The 17,594-nt window shown below is 35.3% G+C and overlaps 1 protein-coding gene across 1 annotated transcript; it reads left to right on the forward strand.

Moving 5' to 3' along the window:
* Positions 1–11,943: 11,943 nt before the first annotated feature.
* On the forward strand, positions 11,944–17,299 carry LOC134269627 (transcription factor kayak-like). Its single transcript, XM_062751831.1, has 4 exons — positions 11,944–12,212; positions 12,912–13,161; positions 14,795–14,902; positions 16,109–17,299. The coding sequence occupies exons 2-4, from the start codon at positions 12,937–12,939 to the stop codon at positions 16,475–16,477; spliced, it is 702 nt and encodes a 233-aa protein (XP_062607815.1). The 5' UTR covers positions 11,944–12,212; positions 12,912–12,936; the 3' UTR covers positions 16,478–17,299.
* The last annotated feature ends 295 nt before the right edge of the window (positions 17,300–17,594 follow it).

A 17,594-nucleotide genomic window follows, 5' to 3' on the forward strand; every position in this document is an offset into this window, starting at 1 on the left:
TGTGCATATTACCAGGAAATTCCGATTCCTTTATTTTTCCCGGATTTTCCTCACTTTTTAACTTAGGCATTTGGCCATACCTTGAATATAGAGATGAACAGTTTGTCAGCGCAACTCCTCATAAACCGCTGCACAGAATTTCGTCAAACTTTGCAGGTATTTAGGACACAATGTGTAGATGTGCATATTACCAGGAAATTCCGATTCCATTATTTTTTCCGGGAATTTCCGCACTTTTTAACTTAGGCATTTGGCCATACCTTGAATATAGAGATGAACAGTTTGTCAGCGCAACTCCTCATAAACCGCTGCACAGAATTTCGTCAAACTTTGCAGGTATTTAGGACACAATGTGTAGATGTGCATATTACCAGGAAATTCCGATTCCATTATTTTTTCCGGGAATTTCCGCACTTTTTAACTTAGGCATTTGGCCATACCTTGAATATAGAGATGAACAGTTTGTCAGCGCAACTCCTCATAAACCGCTGCACAGAATTTCGTCAAACTTTGCAGGTATTTAGGACACAATGTGTAGATGTGCATATTACCAGGAAATTCCGATTCCATTATTTTTTCCGGGAATTTCCGCACTTTTAAACTTAGGCATTTGGCCATACCTTGAATATAGAGATGAACAGTTTGTCAGCGCAACTCCTCATAAACCGCTGCACAGAATTTCGTCAAACTTTGTAGATATTTAGGACACAATATGTAGATGTGCATATTACCAGGAAATTCCGATTCCTTTATTTTTCCGGGAATTTCCACACTTTCCAACTTAGACTTTTTGGCCATATTTAGAATATAGAGATGAACAGTTTGTTAGCACCACTCCTCTTAAACTGTTGTACATAGTTTCTTTTATCCCAAAGAGTTTTGCCTATTATTCAAGAAAATTTCCCCCCCCCCCCCCCCCACCACTTCAAATTAATGTTTGGATTTGTATAATGCCAAGAAATTTTGATTCCATTATTTATCTAGAAACTTCATTCCACATTTAAATGTCCTCATATGTAAGACATTTTGATGTGAAGATTTTTTTGCAATTATTGCCCTTTTTGATCTATACTATGTATTTAAAGTGCACTGTGCCTTTCATTATGTGTTTCACCGTCAAGTTTTGGGGGAGCGTGGGGTATGTGAGCTAGCTCACTTTTTCTTTCATTTTTAAAGAGGGATGAAAAACTTTTAAGGAAGGTTAATATTTCAATGAGGGTAAAAGCTGAATGGAAATGATGAATGTGGTTTTTTTTTTCTCTGATATATATAGATTCCTTTCAAAGAGGCTCTCTGCATCAAGAAATTTTCTCCAAAAATAAAAAGGGGGGGGGGGTAATATAGAATTTTCACAGTAACAGTATTACTGTAACATTTGTTAATGAAATACAACAAAAGTTTTACATTTACAGTATGGAACTACTCCGCCTAATTTTTAATAAAAATGTTGTACATCATAGAAGATAAAAATTATATAAAATTAAAATAATAAAGCTTTCGCTTCCTCAATAATGTATATGTATAACTTTTTATCACGGGCACTTGTTTCCAGAAAAAATATTAACTCTTGTATTAAAATAATATACCACAGGTTAAAAATTCATAACAGAAGTGCTTCTTCGTAACCCACTCTATATATAAACCAGAAGTCTCTGTCGAGACTGTAACTCTACTGGTTTGTACTTATAACAAAGGATAAGAAAAGAAATCATTGCCATCAGACCAAAACTGTAGAAGGAGTAGCGTTTTAAAGTAACAATGGCAACACTGTTCATCAAATCAAAAACCGATGTACTATTTTATGTATCTTATTGTAGTCTACTTGTGTGCCAAGTAATATTGAAATCAGACCAGAACTGTAGAAGGAGTAGCGTTTTAAAGGAATTTCACAGAAAATTCTATTTTTAGTAACCATGGCAACACCGTTCATCAAAATCAAAAACCGATGCACTATTTTATGTATCTTAGTGTAGTCTACTTGTGTGCCAAATAATATTGAAATCAGACCAAAACTGTAGGAGTAGCGTTTTAAAGGAATTTTACAGAAAATTCTATTTTGAGTAACCATGGCAACACCGTTCATCGAAATCAAAAACCGATGCAGTGTTTTATGTATCTTAGTGTAGATTACTTGTGTGCCAAGATATATTGAAATCAGATCAAAACTGGCATTCTAAAGACATTTCACAGAAAATTCTATTCTTAGTAACCATGGCAACATGGCTACTATGGGATTAGAGGCTGCCATCTGCAATGGAAAATGGATGCATCCAACAGGTTCTATTAGAGGGAAGAACATCAGGTACGACTGCTGTAAAATCTGGAGTACCACATGGGAGTGTCCTTGGACCACTTCTATTCCTTCTTTTTATTAATGACCTGCCAGACCATGTATCCAAAAATCCAACGGTCCGCCTATTTGCAGATGACTTTGCCTTATACAGAGACATCAAAAATGAGGATGATGCTACACAACTCCAGAAAGATCTAGATGGACTTCAAAGATGGGAGAAAGAATGGATGATGGAATTTCATCCTGGAAAATGTTAGGTCTTGCATGTTACCAACAAAAGGAAGGTGGTAAACGTACCATACGTCATCCACGGTCATGTGCTCGAGGTAGTTGAAACAGCTAAATACCTGGGAATCCATCTCCATCAAGGCCTGAAGTCGAACCACCACAGTGACACCATATTGCAAAGAAGGCCAATTCCACTGTCGCCTTCCTGAGACGCAATTTACATCAGTGTCCATCAGAAACAAAGGCCCTATGTTATCAGACCCTAGTGAGGCCCATCTTGGAATATGGGAGTACCATCTGGGATCCTTACACCAGGGACAGCATTGGTAAATTAGAGATGGTCCAAAGACAAGCTGCCCGTATAGTAAAATCTGACTACAGGACAACTAGTAGCGTAACAGACATGCTAAAGCAGCTGAGATGGACATCTCTTCAGGAGCGACGTGGTCAAGCAAAAGCTGTTATGATGTACAGCATAGTGTACCATCTCATCGACATTCCACCACTCCTCCTGTATCCAGCCACTACAACCAGGGGAAACAGCATGATGTTCCTGGTTCCTTATGCCAGAACCTTAGTGTACCAAAAATCATTTTTTCCGGATGGTATTCGTGTGTGGAACTCTCTTCCAACATCCCTGGTTACTTCCACCTCCCTAGATAGCTTCAAATCGAAGCTATCTAGCCACATCACCCGACCTTAAATCCAACCGATATATTTTACTTGTACAGTAAATATATTTATTTTTTTAATTCACCTTCAACTTGTTTTCCTTGCACCACCATGCGCTAGTACATCAGAAATTCTGGTCAGTACTTTATCGGAAGAAGAAGAAGAACACCGTTCATCGAAATCAAAAACCGATGCACTATTTTATGTATCTTAGTGTAGTCTTCTGTGTGCGAAGTTATATTGAAATCAGATCAAAACTGTAGAAGGAGTAGCATTTTAAAGGAATTTCACAGCGTTCATCGAAATCAAAAACCGATGCACTATTTTATGTATCTTAGAGTAGTCTACTTGTGTGCCAAGTTATATTAAATTCAGACCAAAACTGTAGGAGGAGTAGCGTTTTGAAAACTTGTCTACAGACAGACAGACAGACGGACGGACAGACGACCGACATCTTACTATCGCATAAGCTCTTCTGGTCTCTGTCCAGTAGAGCTAAAAACTAATAAAAAACTATATATATAAAGAGTGGGTTACGAATTTTTATAAACTGTTTGTTTTTCGTAATTTTTCGGTTTGATGGTATGGATAACATCATAAATATGTTACTTAAGGATAGTTTATGAAAAAAAATCAAAAAAGGCCCGGGGGTCTGTACTGGGGGGGGGGGGGTCCTGTCCTCAAGCATCTGTGGTTATAACGCGAAAATTTTATTTTTTAACCTACGTAAATGAGCCCAATGGGTTTTCGTAACAATAAAACTTCAAAACTATTTATTTTATTAATCTTTTTACAATTTTTGCCCATCGTCTCAAGCCACGGTCCGGAGTCCGCATATAGCTCTCTCCAGAATGGGAGAGGAGCATACATTTTGGCCGTGGTTTGCGACGATGAATTTTGCCAAACAATCTCTGAAAAGTAACGTCTTTTTTTTGCGTCGAGATTGACGGGGAAAATATTCTCGGCCGTGATAGACTTTAGATTTACCTTTACTGTGCTAAGGCTATTTCCGGTGTATCTTACCACCGACAGAATCATGAAAATAAGTTTATTTCGATGATTTTATCCTTCTGATTATATGAATACCTATTTAATTCGTGGTTTTCATATTATTTCAGAATATATACAAAAGATTTTATCGAAAAGGAGCATGATTTACTCAATTATCCAATTCATTATTTCAGCATTTGCTTAGTGACAAAAATATTCCTTACAGATGTTAGAAACTCCCCTTCTGATGTTTTGTCCTGCAAAATGTAAGTACCTTATCATTCTAATACATAGAATCTTGTAAGAAATGTATGCAAATGAGGTAGAATTTGATTTTGCTCGTGTGCAGATTGTTACAGTCTCTAATATTCTCTATTGGGGGGGTGTTCTAACCAATGTGCAAATTTTAGCTCACTTGGATGCTCATGAGCAATAGCTCCATTCAAATTGCTCACATTAGAACAGCCTAATATAAAGATATACTATTGGTAGTAAGTTTTCTAAGTTCAATTTTCCAGCATGAGCAAGAGGTTAGGAAAATTTGTATGTTGTAATGTGAGAGGGAAAACTTGTGACAAACCAAACCAGGATTGGAACCTAGATGATAAACCAAGGGGCTATCTGGCCAATAGAGATTGAACCGTCATTCATTTCTCCTAATAAAGGTCTAAATTCAACCCCCCTAAGACACCAACCCAGGCTCTTTCCTGGCAGGTCTTTCACCTACATATGTATCACTTTCTGGGCGTCGTATGGCACCAAATGTTATACATGTAGAATAGGAGAATGATGCAGACCGGACTAGGATTTTAACCTATGTCCCCTGAATTTCCAGTCAGGTGCTCTACCAACTGAGCTATCTGGCCACTGGCAATCAAATCAGTCTAACAGCCACAGAGCCAGGGACAATAATTTTTTTTTCTGTTAACAAATTAAAGGGCTTGTGTAATACAGGCTTGAGTGTACTTTGAAATATGGTCTTGATTTTGCATACATTTAAGATTTGTATTTCTTTTGAAGTAAACACACTTCTAATTTAACTGTACTTCTACCAATCACATTATGATATTTTAGCATGAATTTCCTGGACTTGATTGTGCTGTATGTGCTGGGCTTCACTGTCTGTCTGCTTCTGTACCTGTTTGCTGACAGCAAGTACTTGAAACATGGCCCATTGGGAATGTTCAGAAAACTTACTTGGAGGGTAAGTGCTACATGTAAACTGTGAAACTTGTCTAAATTGATGTTGTGTATACTGAAATTTTTTCAGTTGTAAATATCAATAATTCCTTTCAGTTAATTTATATATAATTTGAGTATCCAGAATGTTATTCTTATCTGTCCAGTTTGTATGGAATCACAAGTACATGTATCTGGGTTGGACAAGTTTTACAAGTGATTTATTCTTCTTGTCTTTTACTTTTATCTCTTATCTAGGTCCTAAGACATATTGTGCCTTGGAAATGGACAGAAGCTGTTTTAACAAAAACACACATTTTATTAAACTCTAGGTAAGAATGACATGTACTGCCTTTGGGAAATTAACATGGTTCATTGGGAAAAAATGTACCTTTTTTGAATACTGGAGGGGCCTTTAAATGACCTGAATTATAGAGATTCAAGAGCCCTTATATATGTATAAGATTCTGACATGCCAAAACATTACAAATATACCATCTTGTTATGGACATAATTATATTATTTTATACCATACACATTAGCATGTACAAACCAATTTTTTTTTATTCTAGGAACCAACTTTTCCGTGTGTTCTTTGGAACAATGATGGTCCTTGGTCACATTGAGTACATAATTGACATTATACCTTTGTTGTATAAATTTATACACAATGAGAATCATGTGATATTACCCATAATCCTAGTCTTCCTTAACCTCTTCTTCTACCATAAATGTTGCATGGAGGACCCGGGAATCATTAATGCTAGGACAATAAACAGATACAGGAATGTATATCCTTATGACAATAAGATGTTTAAACCTGGAGTAAACTGTGCTACCTGTCTTCTGGAGAAACCTGCCAGATCTAAGCACTGCAGTAAGTAAAATCATACTCAGGTCAGGGATGTTGGTTACTAACAGATTTCTTGGTCACTAGACCAAGAGCAATCAACTTCTTTTAAAAGGAGCATTACAATCCAAATTTCATTGCCCTTTTCCGTCAAGCAGAGAAAAAAAAATTTTATTGACTTGGTGGAAAAGAGTATGTGAATCTAATGTTCAGATTGTGATCAGTGTACGTCCAGTTTAAGATCTTGAGACTAAGTACACGTAACAACATGGATTCTTATTTTCAGCAGTGGAGGTAGTCAAGGATATATATGCCCATTAAGCTGTGCACTCTGATCCTGTAATGAACTACAATAACTCTTAATGACATAAATGTCTATTATTCCTTTATAAATTTGCCAAGTTGAAGTGTCTTTTTTGTCCAATTTTGCCCTGCAAGCTATGCTATAATTGTTTGTATTTTACTTATAAAATACTTTTCTTTTGGAAAATCATTAAGGTTCAGGCAACATTTTATATGAGTGAACAGAGGGTTTTTGAACCTTAATTATATTGCATATTTTCATCATGTTCTTTTTAGTCATCACTCATAAAAACATGACCCAATGGTAATAGATCTATGATTCCCCTTTTAAATTTTTATTCCATCTTCTATATTCCAAATCAGTTTCAAGTACACTGTACATGTATTAAGTGCACAATGAATCACTTTGGCCCCTAAAAAATATTTGTATGTTTGAGTGAAGTATAATAATTTTAAATTTTCAGGTATTTGTAACCTGTTTGTCCATAGGTTTAATTAACTATAATTGTATACTAGTATATGGATAAACAAAGTGAGCGTATGTATGTGTGGTGTGTGTGTGTGTGTGGGGGGGGAATAATTTGATCTTTGTTATTTACCTTTATTAGCTCACCTGAGCCGAAGGCTCAAGTGAGCTTTTCTGATCACATTTTGTCCGGCGTCCGTCTGTCTGTCTGTCCGTCTGTCTGTCCGTCTGTCTGTAAACTTTTCACATTTTCGACTTCTTCTCAAGAACGGCTGGGCCAATTTCAACCAAACTTGCCACAAAGTATCCTTGGGTAAAGGGGATTCAAGTTTGTTCAAATGAAGGGCCACGCCCTCATTCAAGGGGAGATAATTGGGAATTAATGAAAATTTAGTGGCATATTTTAAAAATCTTCTTCTCAAGAACCACTGTGCCAGGAAAGATGAAACTTATGGGGAAACATCCTCAGGTAGTGTAGATTCAAATTTGTTCAAATCATGACCCCCGGGGGTATGGCGGGGCCAAAATGGCCGACCAATGTTTCACATAGAAATATATAGGAAAATTCTTTAAAAATCTTCTTCTCAAGAATGACAAAGCCATAATTCATCATATTTATATGGGAGCATGCTCAGGTAGTGTAGATTCAAGTTTGTTCAAATCATGACCCCCCGGGGTAGGGCGGGGCCAAAATGGCCGACCAAAGTTTTACATAGAAATATATAGGAAGATTCTTTAAAAATCTTCTTCCCAAGAATGACAAAGCCATAATTCATCATATTTATATGGAAGCATGCTCAGGTAGTGTAGATTCAAGTTTGTTCGAATCATGACCCCGGGGGATATGGCGGGGCCAAAATGGCCGATCAAACTTTTACATAGAAATATATAGGAAAATTCTTTAAAAATCTTCTTCTCAAAAATGACAAAGCCATAATTCATCATATTTATACGGAAGCATGTTCAGGTAGTGTAGATTCAAGTTTGTTCAAATCATGACCCCCGGGGGTAGGGCGAGGTCAAAATGACCGACCAAAGTTTTACATAGAAATATATAGGAACATTCTTTAAAAATCTTCTTCTCAAGAATGACAAAGCCATAATTCATCATATATATATGGAAGCATGCTCAGGTAGTAGAGTTTCAAGTTTGTACAAATCATGACAACCCGGGGTAGGGGGGGGGGGCAAAATGGCCGACCAAAGTTTTACATAGAAATATATAGGAAAATTCTTTAAACATCTTCTTCTCAAGAATGACAAAGCCATAATTCATCATATTTATATGGAAACATGCTCAAGTAGTGTAGATTCAAATTTGTTCAAATCATGACCCCCAAGGGTAGGGCGGGGCCAAAATGGCCGACCAAAGTTTTTAAAGATATATATAGGAAAATTCTTTAAAAATCATTTTCTAAACAATAGCAAATCCATGATTGGTCATGGGACTACTTTTGGATTTAAACTTTACAATAAAAAGCCATTTTCTACTTTTTCCTACCCTTAGTGCTCAGGTGAGCGATGTGGCCCATGGGCCTCTTGTTTTTATTTTTTATTTATTAATTTATTACCAGGTATTTGTAACAGGTGTGTTCATAGATTTGACCACCATTGTATTTGGACAAACAATGATGTGGGAGGCTTGAATCATGGGACCTTTGTGATCTTTCTCTTGTCCCTGATGGCCATCATGGTTAATGGAGTCTGGATGGCCAGTAGAAGCCTCATCCTGTACACGGAGCACTACAAAATAATGCAGACTTCTGTAATGGCACCTGATGGCTCTATACAACAAATTACCTTTTCTATTCTTTTCCAGGTAAGATTGCATTATGTCCCTATGTTGATTTTATGTGCTATACCGATAATTTAGAATTACATGTAATCTAGAATGCTTTTTTAATGAAAAAAAAATGTGCCTGATAAAAAAAACTAAACATATAAACGGTGTCATGTAACCATTCTGGCATTTATTGCTTCAAAACGGTTTCATACGGCAGAAGTGTTTCCTCTTCGATAACCTTTGGGCTTTAGATCTATATCAATCTGAAGCTTATAGGTTTTCCTAGTAGCACAAATTTAAAGACAACCTACGACTATTTAGATTTCTTTTATTCCTTTGAATTTATTATGCCATCCTAACGTGACAATGTTAATTTAGATATAATAGCAGATTTGCTCTCTAGATTACAATACCGGTAACTTTGCACGTGTTGTAACCTGAGAGCTTGGGTGGTATGAGAATATGACATCATTACGAAAACGAAACAAGTAGTAAAAAATATTTGACTCATACATTTACACCGTAAATGCTGAAGTTTTACAAATTGGAATCTAAATAAAAATATAACTTTACTTTAAATTCATGGAGTAGTTTGTTTTAATAATCATCTTTTTTTTTATTTTGGTGGACCCCCTTTTAAAAACATTCCATGGAGCCGCGCTGTGTTCATCGTCGGAAACCCACGGTCGGTCTCGCTTCTCTCGAGGTAAGAGAAGCGAGACCGACCGTGGGTTTCCGACGATGCGCTGTGTTGTCCTTGGTGGCAGACAACCAACGCTAATTAAATGTACATCGTGAAATGTTCAAACTAGGTTTGAATATGTATACACGGTGTATTCCAATTTATTCTTACTTTTTGGCACTAAAAGACTTCCGTGTTGAGAAATATCTTCTATGAATGATCGATACATTTAATGTACATTCCAATCACTTACCTGTTCGGCATCGTAAGCACGTTGTACGTGTTTGACCTTCCTTGATAGGAACTCGCATATAAAAAATTCTTATACAATATATCACACTGTCAATCTTTAAAAAATGAAATAACAAGAAAGGTACACAATAATCTTAAATGTTTAGTTCCCATAATTAGGAACTGGTCGACGGAAATATCTCATCGATCAATAAAAATTCCCATATAAGCACATTTGATTACTAATAGACGAATGTACATAAATACATAAACGTCAGACCATTCTCGTTTTTTCATTACCACGACAATGTGATAACCAGCAACTAAATGCAGGGACGTAGCAACCGAGGGGGCCAAGGGGGGGGGGGGGGGTGGCCCCCCCCCCCCCCCCACTTTTTTCCCGAACTTAACCTTTACTATAGTAAATGTTCATTGATAGGATGGTTGCCCCCCCCCCCCCCCCACTTTTTACCATAGTATAGGGATATCAAGGATTGTAGGGAAAAAATTGGAAGTGATAGTAAGTTGGTCACTACCCCCCCCCCCCCCCCCCACACACACACACACACACACACGCGCGAAATAGGATTTTCGAGTTTTGGCAACTTTTAATTTTTTTTTTTTGTTTTTTTTTTTTTATTTGCTTGCCAACTTTTTCAGGTAAGTAAAAAAAAAATTTCTCTGGTTGGCCCCCCCCCACTTTCAAAAACGATGCTACGTGCTTGAAATGTTTCATCTGAGGTCCAAAGAATTCATTGCAACCCCAGTCTGATTGATTAAAATCATCCCCCTTCCCGATGAAAATCAACCCCTTCTACTTTCACCCCTCAGGACTGTTGCAACCCATTTTTGAATCAATACATACTACAGTATTAAAGAAATATTTCCACAAAATTTTTGTTAATTTAGATTGTGCATGTCCCATCCCTTATCTATGGTGTCGGTATAGGGCCATTTGCTAAAGATTAACAGCTCGTTCAGAAAAACACGCTATTGCGCTAACACACAACACGCTGTCACGCTAACACAAGTTCGCGCAACACGATGTCATGCGACGGCGTGCTGTGTGTTAGCACGACGGCGTGTTGTGTGAACTCGTGTTAGCGTGACAACGTGTTGTGTATTAGCGCAACAGTGTGTTGTGCGACCTCGTGTTAGCGTGACAAGTTGTTGTGTATTAGCGCGACGGCGTGTAGTGCGAACTTGTGTTAGCATGACAGCGCATTATGTGATAGCGCGACGGCCATGGTTGTATTACATGTACATTGCTCGATTATATATTTTCCTGAAAACTAATTGAATCCAGTAGAGTAATCCTGCTGTGATATTTTGTTAACTTTGATATTGGACCCTAAAATGCACTTTAGTCCCCACCCTCCTTTTAGTTGAAGTGAGGATGGGTATTGACCTAAAATTTTGAAAATTTCTTTATACTTTTTTTTTTTATTTTCAGCATTTATTTATGACTTTCCCAAGAATTGTGTTCATGCTGGTGGCCTTTACTTTACTCATACCGATGGTGGGAACATTTACTCTGTACCACGTGTTCCTCATCTCAGCCAATCAGACGACGAACGAGAGGTACAAGCGTATATCTGACTTGGACTACAACATTGTGGACGGTGTTATACTAAACAAGACTAAGAATAAGATTTCAAGTAAAAGGACGCAAGACAAAATAACACGTTCTAAATTTACGTATAGCAGGGGTTTGTTGAAAAATCTTTATGAAGCTTTCTTCCCAAAGCAGTTTCTTTTGAGTGGAAAAAAGCAGAAATGAATGAAAATTTGTGCAAATTTTCTATTAAACATTTAAAAATTTCCAAAATCTTTTAATAGTTGTGATGGCCTTGCTTATAAATAAACATGTAGACCAAGGACCGCATGTCAAATGTGTTAGCTTGTATACTTTTGTACATTCCTAAGAATGAAATGATTAAAATAGCACATTCCTGCATGTCCATGTCATTGTCTGATATTTAGAGAAATTGTTGATGTTAAATTTTTGCAATTATTTTATTTCAAGCAATTAATTTCCATTATCTAATGGATGTACCTGGGTACATAATGTTTGTATAGTTCGCCATGTGATCTGTGATCGACGAAAATATAATTATACAAAATATATAAGATTCAAGCTTGATGAGTGTTTTTGTATTCTGAGTATTTAATTAAATCTGTATATTGTGCTCTCTCTCTCTCTCTCTCTCTCTCTCTCTCTCTCTCTCTCTCTCTCTCTCTCTCTCTCTCTCTCGTACTATCAAATGTAGGCCTTGACAGATTTTTCAATGCCCCTTTTGTTCAATTTTATGGCATTTCAGGTATTTGATACCGAATGTTTATACCTTGCCAACGGAAGTAAATATGCCACGAAATTACATTCAGGTTTCGATAGCCCAGTTTCAGTTCTAAAAATAAACCAGGTCTTTCCATTGCTATTTATAGACTGGCTTTCTTTCATGGAATAACGATCAGTGAAGCTGTGTCTGTAATTTGCCATTATTTTAAGATTTGTGGTATTAAATCTATGTAAACGTAAGTAATTATTTGTATCACGTGATTTTTTTTTAATGCACAAGAAAAACAGGTATTCTCTGTGTTTGTTTTTAAGGCTTTGTGCTTTTTATAGAAAAGGTGATTTCTCATAGTTTCATCTATATAAGTTAGCGAAAACATGGGTTTTCCAATCTTGGAAATCAATAGTGGCTACAAAAGATTACTCCTGGCGGCAGGTTGTATCGGTCCAGTCAGATTGCCTGCATTTCCTTCGTATCATCTGCACACTGTTGCATGTACATTTTTCTGTAGCGAAATAATGGATATTTCCTAGTATCATAAGTAGCTTGCATCATACTGTCTAAAGACGTTCATTTGCTGGACTGCATCCAATGGCCGAAAGTTACTTTGATCATGTTGATATTCTTCATGGGTGTGTATTTTTATGCACTTTGGATAGATTTACTAATTAGAGAAAAGAAAATGAAAATAAAGTGTGAAAAATTGAAGACAATGATTGGCATTTACGTCTTTTCTGGATGATTGAAATTTTTTTTTTTAATTGCAGCAAAGCCTTATTTTAACATTCCATTTTTTATGTCATTAATCATGAATAAAATCAAAACATATTATATATTTATCTTGATCCACTTAAACCAATGTTCTTTAAATTTTGATATCGTTTTTAAACCATCTTTATTAAATATGTAAACATCGATCGTTTTCCTCTCTTTGCAGGGTCCCTGCATTTGACGCCCTGGATATGGAGGGTCTGTCGGCCCCCGATGTCCCCCTGGGCTCCTCGGCTTCGGACAGTAACTCCTCCTCGGACCAAGTAGAAAACAGCCAACCAGCGAACGGGAATTCCACGGCAAGTGAGGCGCTGAAACTCGTGAAGAATGGACTTAAATCTAAAATCCAGAAAAAGTACACGGAAAATGGACAAGCACCTTTACAAGTTTCATTTGATCCTCCCCCAAAATATGAGGTTCGTTTTTTAATTGTGGTATAGATATAATAACTTAATTAAAATCATCTCTCTAGAGTCTAGTTTTAACTTTGCGTGTATATGTTTGATTTTTTTTGGGGGGGGGGGAGGAAAAGTATTGGTATGAGATTCAAAAAGGGGGGGGGGTCTCAAATTTATTGTATTTAAAAACCGATGAAATTTTCAAAGATTTTAGAAGACAAGATCACTAAAAGATACTATCAATTAGATTAATGTTGACCGTTTTGTCTTAGGAACAAGGTCAGTCAATGCCATTATCTTTTCCTTGACTTTAAGATTCAAAAATGTACTGTTGTTAATCATGTGATGCCTACTTCTATTTTTAAATGGAATTTTTTTTTTTTAATTTTATTTTGAATTTTTTTTATATAAAAAATTAAGATAAATGATTTAACAAAATTAGATATACATGTATATATCTGGCTAACATGAATTTCACTTAGAAAAATTTCATTTCGATATATACTTCATTTATTTATTTTTCTTAAGTAGTGATGAATTTCACTTTAAAATATTTCAATGTTCTTCATTTATTTATTTTTCATGTGTACAGTATGTAGTGATGAAGTCATATACAGATACAATATGCTACAAACACGGGGACTTAATTGTTTCGGAGATAAACCCCATAATGTTATTATAATGCTAAGGGTTAAAGATTTATCACCATGCTAACAAGTGTCTGTGTCTACAAACACAAAATATTAAAGTTTTACCGTAAAGTAAGGGTGGAAAACACTTTTGATATACTGATGATTTGCTCAAACCTGTTCTTATATCGGAAGCTTTCTAATTTTAAAGCTGACAATATTTAAGTTTGTTCAGAAATCAAATTTATTAAATATATTTTAAATTTAAATCCGTAGTTAAAATAATTTCAGTCACTACAGAAAATTTCTTTTAGTCTTTGTTTAGAATTTTAACTAAGTTAATTCTTCTGTAATAATTTAAAAAAAAAAAAGAAAAAAAAACAGTAAAAAGGAAATATTTTTACATATGCTACAAACACAAAAAAAATTTTTCCGTACAGTAAAAGTGGCAAACACTTTCTGTCGATGGTTTGCTCAAACCTGTTCTTAGATCTGAAGCCTTCAAAATTTAAAGCTTACAATATCGGAGTTTCTTTAGAAATTAAATTTATTTATTTTTATTTGCAGTTTAAACTTATGGTTTTAGTCACTACATGAAATTTCTTTTAGTGTCTATTTTTTAAAAACTAAAATCATTGTTCGATCTGTAATATTTAGAAGCAGAAAAAAGGGAAATATTTTTCATACACCACAATTTCGCCAGAAATATAGCCTCTGCTCGATTTCAAACTACAAGTTTTTGCATATATTATTTACACTTATAAGAAGGAAAGAAAAATATATTTTAAATTCCATACAAGTAGATTTACATGTACAGTATATATCTCATAAAGCAAGTTATAGGAAGTCATAATATGCAAGTATATTTTGCATTTTTCGTTTAATCAGAAACGTAGACTAGAATCCCAATTCAAAAGAGTTTTAATGATGTAATTATTATGATATACTTTCAATTTTTTTTGTGCAGGGCTGTAAAGCCCATATCCCTTAGAATATTGCAGTTTTTTCTCTCTTATCTTCAGTTGACAGAGGAGGAAAGGAAAAAGCAAGAGCTGAGAAAGATAAGAAATAGAAGATCTGCCAACTACAGTCGAGAAAAAAGGAAAATGAAGGAAGAAAGTCTAGTAAAGGTATGTATTCGGACTTTCCTTTAAACTTTCTAAGTATATTTTTACTTATCATCTAAAATGCTTTATGTGAATGATGATTTCCGAAACTGTTTTCAAAAATTTCGCTTGGAAGAATTTTTACATCGTCTCAAGCCACGGACGAGTTCGCATATAGCTCTCTCCTACTCGTGGCTGTGTGATCAATAATAAGTGTAACCTTAAATACTGTGCTATCTTTTCATTTAGCCATGCTATTACATATAAATACACTACTCCTATTTAGTCAACTTCCGGTTGCTTTCATGTATCTTGTTTTTTTTTTTTTTGTTCAGTGTTGTTTTTTGTTTGGTCTAAATCAACTGTTGTCGGCATTCGTTATTGACATCTGCTAGCTTAAAGAACAAAAGTCAGAAAGTACAATATACTGAGAATGAAATTAGTGTGTAAACCTTTATACATAGATTTAATCAAAGGAATATATTTTCACGTATTCTAAAATCATTTGTGTTTTAGCCGGGCTTACAAAGAGCAATTGCCATTTGTGATCCTGTTCAAGGCAGGATGTTGACCCCCATAGTCGCCAATTTAAAGTTACGTGCAAAAAATATTCAACCGCTTTTGAGATAATACAAACGCTAAATAAAGCAACAAAAATAAAACAAGTTTTTCTATATAAAGTAAACATTAGTAGCAATGACTTTGAAAACTTAATTCATAAGTCAAAGAACATAGTTCATTAGCGTAAGGATTTTTGATAATCAGTGTTACCGTAGTTCTCTACACATAAAGCAGGAGAGGGAAATTTGTTTACATTCAGCTGCGGTACCAGATTAATTCTGATTCTGACAAAATCGGACCGTGGTATTAGGATTGAAAAACTCGCTGTCAGTGTCTTACTATATTGATAGTTTTAAAATAATTTTTTCATCAGAATATAAACGTGATTCATGTAAGAAATCCATTCTACTCTGTAAATGAGCCCGGTTCTCTGTACTTCTGAGTACTTTGATTTCGTCTTTCATCTTTGCAATACGAAACAAAAAAGCATTATTTTAGGTGCAGATCTATAGCGTTATAAGATCCATAAAGCTAAATATGGTCAAAGACTAAAATATAAAAGTATAACGTTGCAAATCTGCAGCTACATTTTTATTGATAGGAATGTATTTAAATTGCATTTAACTTTAAATTATAATATTTTATCAAGTAATACTTTTTTAACAACAGGAGGTGGAGACTTTGGAAACGGACCACAAAAAATTGAAGAGGGAAATACAACAGCTTAAAGTGTTGAAAGAGAAGATGGAAACTACCTTTGCGAGTCACCTTGCCCGATGCCAGCAACAGAGACAAAAACTCAGTGTGCAGCTTGGCTCAGAACAATTAGAGCAGTTAGAGAAAAAGTGTTGTAGAAACCCTGTAATGACAAATGTGAACGGAAGACCCAAGTTTGTAGGGGTGCATGGCATGCAAACTGAATATACTCAAACTTTAAGCTCAGATTCCTCTTCTGAGGAAATTGAACCTTTCTCTAGACAGGCCAGTGAGGGTTTTGAAGCCAATGTAATTCAAGATTACTTGGAAGATGGCGTTTGATTCGGCTGGAATGTTACCTTGTGACCCATATTGTCTTTCAAACTTTAGCTTGGATTTGACTAATATCGTTTAATCCCTGTTAGAATTGTTCTTAGTCGCTGATATCCATCATACCGAATTAGTGCTAAGCGTATCAAGATGCGTTGTCTGGCGCTTTCTTTTGAACACTGGTGATTTTGCACCTTAAACATAGGTCAGCGAACAGGGTCTGTGTATAGGATGCCAGTTGTGCCATACAAACATTAATTTCTCGGAATTTATCTTTATTTTTTTGTTCTCACGATACAATGTTTTCTTCTCGTAATACATTGTTTGCAAAACGCAATGAAAGAGTGAAATGTGTAACAAGAATATATTTGGCACTTTGCCAAGCTAAAACAGTCTTTTCTAGGAATTGAAAATGGAAATTTAAAAAAAAAATTTTCTTCGTTTTATTACTTGCTCTGTGTTGTTGTTTTGGGAGAAACTCTGTTTTTATTTACAATTTTATTAAGATTTGTAAATTACACTGTATTACTTTTTTTTATTGAATTACAATAACTTTTATTTGTTGTTGATCATGAATTTATCCTGGTGATTTATTCAGAATAGCGTATTGAGTTTATGTTGTTCTTGTGACCTTCTGTGTGAATGATACACAACATAATACGTTCCAAAATCAGGTGAAACCAATGCATATGTACCCAGGCTTATAATGGGGACTATTCAGTAAAATCATATCCTTATATCATTCATTGAATTCGTTTATTTTTGTTACTCTTTTGCTTTTGCTAAATGTTTGTTTCACTAATAAATTCCTCAAACAAGAGGCAATTACATGTATTTTTTTTTTAATTTGTGCCATTCATTTATATATAGTTATGATGTGGAAATTTTATTAGATACAGAGATAGTAGAACAAAAAGGACCTTTCTTTTTTTTAAACTCGATTCCAACCAAGACCGGAAGGCGCGCTTTGTCATGGATCAGTGTCCAAAATCTTAAACCCATATCATTTTGTCAAGGTCAAAGTACTTATAATGAAATCTTGAAGATTTATTTTGGATGTATCTGTGTGACCCTTCAATAACATTGCTGTCTTTGCTTGAAATTGATTATCGACTTTGTTCATATTCAT

Source organism: Saccostrea cucullata, unplaced genomic scaffold, assembly GCF_032062105.1.
Source record: "Saccostrea cucullata isolate Sc308-1 unplaced genomic scaffold, CSIRO_AGI_Scuc_v1 ctg803, whole genome shotgun sequence".
NCBI classification, from domain to species: domain Eukaryota; kingdom Metazoa; phylum Mollusca; class Bivalvia; order Ostreida; family Ostreidae; genus Saccostrea; species Saccostrea cuccullata.